Source organism: Cricetulus griseus, assembly GCF_003668045.3.
Source record: "Cricetulus griseus strain 17A/GY chromosome 1 unlocalized genomic scaffold, alternate assembly CriGri-PICRH-1.0 chr1_1, whole genome shotgun sequence".
NCBI lineage: Eukaryota > Metazoa > Chordata > Mammalia > Rodentia > Cricetidae > Cricetulus > Cricetulus griseus.
In genome coordinates this window covers 212,149,782-212,153,980 of record NW_023276807.1, presented here as the reverse complement: position 1 = coordinate 212,153,980, position 4,199 = coordinate 212,149,782, and the positions used below count along the sequence as shown (strand labels likewise).

Here is a 4,199-nt window from a genome sequence, read left to right as displayed (position 1 = left end):
CAGTAGGGACGCGTGAAGTGGGAGGTGGGGTGCGGGCCGCCACGGTCCTGGGAAACCGAGGTCCGACCGCTCTGCGCCGTCCCCGGGGGCCACTGCCACCCGCGGAGAGACACCCGAGCCGCGAACGCCTTTCTGCGCCTGGAGCGGCTGGCCGGGCCGGGGATTGGACCCTGCTGCTCCCGCAGCGATCGCTGCTGCGCACGGGGCAGGAAACCTGAGCGGGAAGGTCCTGCACCGCGCGCGGCGGGGAGGGGCGTGGGGGCCAGGCCGTTCCGCGCGCAACTGCGACGTGTTGCCAATGTTTCTTTGCTTTCCTCGAGGCCTCCTGGCTGCATTGTCTGCCACCATTGAAAGTTTTTTTTTTTTTTTTTTTTTTTTTTTTTTTTTTTAACTAACCGAAAGCTTAGCAGGAAAACTCGGTTTCATTTGTTTAAGCGGGAGGCCTCCGTGGGAAGACACTGACCTTTACCACCTAAAGCACTGGGGTGACGCGGCCGGCCTCCTAAAGCGAGTCTGCAGCCGCTCCCGCGAGCTAGGGGACCCCAGCCTGCACTCGAGTGTTGGTTTTGATCGCTTTTCGTTTTCCTTAAGTGTTTTTTAAGGGTTTGAGTCCAGGTGGGGCTCTGCAGCTGGAAGGGAAGCGTCCAGACACAGGCTCACAAGGTGTGCTGCTGAGAAACGTGTCCTTTGGGACTCTTGCATCAGCCCCTCGGTGCTGCCTCACCAGAAGGGAGCATTAAGTCTAAATGGGACGAATGGTCCAGGTCTCTGGGACTGTCCTGAGAAGCCTGGCACAGCCCTGCCTCCATTTACCCCGGAGTCCTTTGGAAACTATGGGCTAAGTTAGTCACAATCCTGAGAAGGGTGAAGGTCGGGACAGCCTCTGGAGGTGTTGCGCCAGCTCCCTAAAGTACCCTTCAAGAAAAATAAGGGTCTCGTATTCACATATTATTATTGTTATTATTATTATTATTATTATTATTATTATTATTATTGAGAAGCTCCCTTCCCCTTTTCGGGAGCTAATGATTGACAGTCCCTCACACTCTGGCAGAGCTCCAGGCAATCTGCTGGTGACCCAGGCCAGGTAGAGACCTGCTTGTGACCTTCCTGTCAAAGGCTGGGAGATCACCTCCTACACGACAGTTGAATATTGACGATTTCACTCTGCTGGCTTAGTACTGCAAGCCCCTTGTGAGGTCAAATTTTAACCTCTCCCTTGTCTTGGAAAGGCCATTAAGACAGGCAGCTGCAACCAGATGTGCCAGGGTCCACACCTGTGACCCAGCGACTTGGTTTTCTCTCGGTGTTTTTCCTGATCTTGTTTGTTCAAGCCTGCCAACCTTTTTCCTTGCTTTTGTTTTGTTTATATTTGGTTTGGTTTTTGCTTTGTTTTTCTCTCTTTGGGTGATTTTTGTTTTGTTTTGTTTTGTTTTTGTTTTTTGAGCCAGGGTCTTCCTCTGCCACCCAAGTTTTCCTCAAGTTGGCACCATCCTCCTATCTCAGCCTCCAGAGTTCTGGGATTATAGAAGTGTTTCACCCCAGCTTCATGGAGTTAAAAGTCAACCTGGGTAACATAGCAAACTCAACAAAGTCATTTTCATAAACAAGTGAAGATTTTATTAAGAAGTTTATTTTTCTCAATTGACAATAATTGGGCTAGTCTGTGGATGCTATAGGCAGGTGAAGGTATATGTCCCACTCACCCTTGAGCTCTGTATTTTGTTTGGGTCAGGTGTGTGGATGTTTATTTCAGTCAGTATCCTGATCTCCACTCAGAGTGGGCATGAAGAGTGGAAAGTCTAATCCAATCTGATTGTTTTGTTAAACTTAGAACACTGTTGCTTTCAATACTTTTGCTTGTTGGGGACAGACTACAACGAGCTGTGAGGCCGTTCAGGACAACCAGCTTCCCTAGGGAACAGTCCAGGTATAAATGGGTCAGGGCTGAACCTGCTCAGCCACTGTTTCTTCCTGTGCTGTTTCCATTTCCCAAGTTTAATAGGACTTGGTGTCTCACCGTGTTTGTCAGCTTCCCATGGCCCTGTCTCCTCTGACCAAGGCACAGTTGAGTGGGTCCCACCAAGACCTTGGTGTTCTGCAGCAGCCACCATGAGCAAGGAGGGACTTTCACCCTGAGACAGCTTAGTTCACTGGGAAACAGGATGCGACTTGCCTACAACAGGAGGGCAGGATGGTTTTAAGTAAGAGCAAGAGGATTCATTACAGCGTGGAAAGGGTGGAAAGCAAATGACTCATGAGGTTAGTGGGAGGGTGGGATCTTGTCAGAAGAGGGGTTGATTGTGACAGACAGGGTGTAGCTATGAGTCAGTGAGGACAGTTCCTTTCCTGGGATGAAATAGAAGGCCATTGGTTCATAGATCATCCAGGGCACAGTCAATACACACCGTGTCCCCCAAGGCAGTTTTGCTTCGGAGTTCCTTGGACCAGTAGCTGGGGAACCACTACGCTAAATTTCCTACCATTTTTTCATAATATATTTAGTTTAGAACCATGTCAAAGTTAAAGCCATAGTCCACAGTAGCAAAGCTCACTTGCCACACATATCAAAACAGATGCAGAGCATTAACCAAACAGTCCCAACTTGACAGCGGAGTCACTGATCTGCATGTAAAAACCTAAGAGGCTTTTTTTTTTTTTTTTTTTTTTTTTTGACCCTGCTCCTCTCACACAGATGGAAGCAAGGCTTATAGTGAAAGGTTAAGTTGAGGAATCTCAAATGTAAATGTAAGCATCAGTAATGACTTGCCTCCCAAGGCCATGCATATTAAAATATTTTAAAGAAACAGCATCAGCTTGGAGACTGCAGGGAATTTGGCACTGGGTCATGTGGAATTTCACAAATTCTGTCATCTGAACTGGGCAGCTGTGTCTGTCACTGTGATACACTGCAAAGCTTGGTGCTGCTAACACAGACTGCTGAGTGACCTGTATGGAAATGGAAACAGGTGACGTGGGATTAGCCTTTAGACTAATAAGTACTTGGCTTTGGTCCATTCTGTGCCCACATCTTTATTATGTGCTAAAGACTGGGTGAATCGCTCAAGCGAACAAAAAAAAAAAATTGGAGATGGTTTGGGAACTACACACACTAGGGCAAAGTTGGTTGTGTTGTCACCATCCTGGAGGAGACTGTACCCAAAACAGAGTTAGGACTTGGATTCTGGCCAGACCAGTGAGTGATTCCTGTCTTGTGTTCATTTGTCGTTTCTAGTGCCACCCACCCAGAGGACAAGATGGATTGGGGCACGCTACAGACTATCCTGGGGGGTGTCAACAAACACTCCACCAGCATCGGGAAAATCTGGCTCACCGTCCTGTTCATTTTCCGCATCATGATCCTGGTGGTAGCTGCAAAAGAGGTGTGGGGAGATGAGCAAGCCGATTTTGTTTGCAACACTCTCCAGCCTGGATGCAAGAATGTGTGCTACGACCACTACTTCCCCATCTCTCACATCCGGCTCTGGGCCCTGCAGCTGATCTTCGTGTCCACACCAGCCCTCCTGGTAGCCATGCACGTGGCCTACAGGAGACATGAAAAGAAACGGAAGTTCATGAAGGGAGAGATAAAGAATGAGTTTAAGGACATTGAAGAGATCAAAACCCAGAAGGTCCGTATCGAAGGCTCCCTGTGGTGGACCTACACCACCAGCATCTTCTTCCGGGTCATCTTCGAAGCTGTCTTCATGTATGTCTTTTACATCATGTACAACGGCTTCTTCATGCAGCGTCTGGTGAAATGCAATGCTTGGCCTTGTCCCAATACAGTGGACTGCTTCATTTCCAGGCCCACAGAAAAGACTGTCTTCACGGTGTTCATGATTGCTGTGTCTGCAATTTGCATCCTGCTAAATATCACAGAATTGTGCTATTTGTTCATTAGATTTTGTTCAGGAAAGTCAAAAAGACCAGTTTAATGCATTGCCTGGCTGCTAGAGCAGAGATTGAGGGAAAGGATGAGGTAACCTGTGCTTAGCTGTCAAAGCTCAGCCACCAGCATTTCCTAAGGCAGACATTCCCACCTTAAATGCCACCATTTGAAGTCCCTGTAGGCCTCACATGAAACTCCAGAGGCTTCCATGGGACTCCCTTCCCCCAAGGCTCCCAAACAAAGGCCCAATTCTATGTCTGTATTAATTGGTTCTAAAGTCAGTTCCACTGAGACCCCGTGCTCCTAG

At 48.3% G+C, this 4,199-nt stretch overlaps 1 protein-coding gene across 1 annotated transcript; it reads left to right on the top strand.

The window, feature by feature from the left end:
- The first annotated feature begins 3,257 nt into the window (after window positions 1-3,257).
- On the top strand, window positions 3,258-3,938 carry Gjb2 (gap junction protein beta 2). The gene has a single exon (XM_035453316.1). The coding sequence runs from the start codon at window positions 3,258-3,260 to the stop codon at window positions 3,936-3,938; it is 681 nt and encodes a 226-aa protein (XP_035309207.1).
- Window positions 3,939-4,199: the final 261 nt, after the last annotated feature.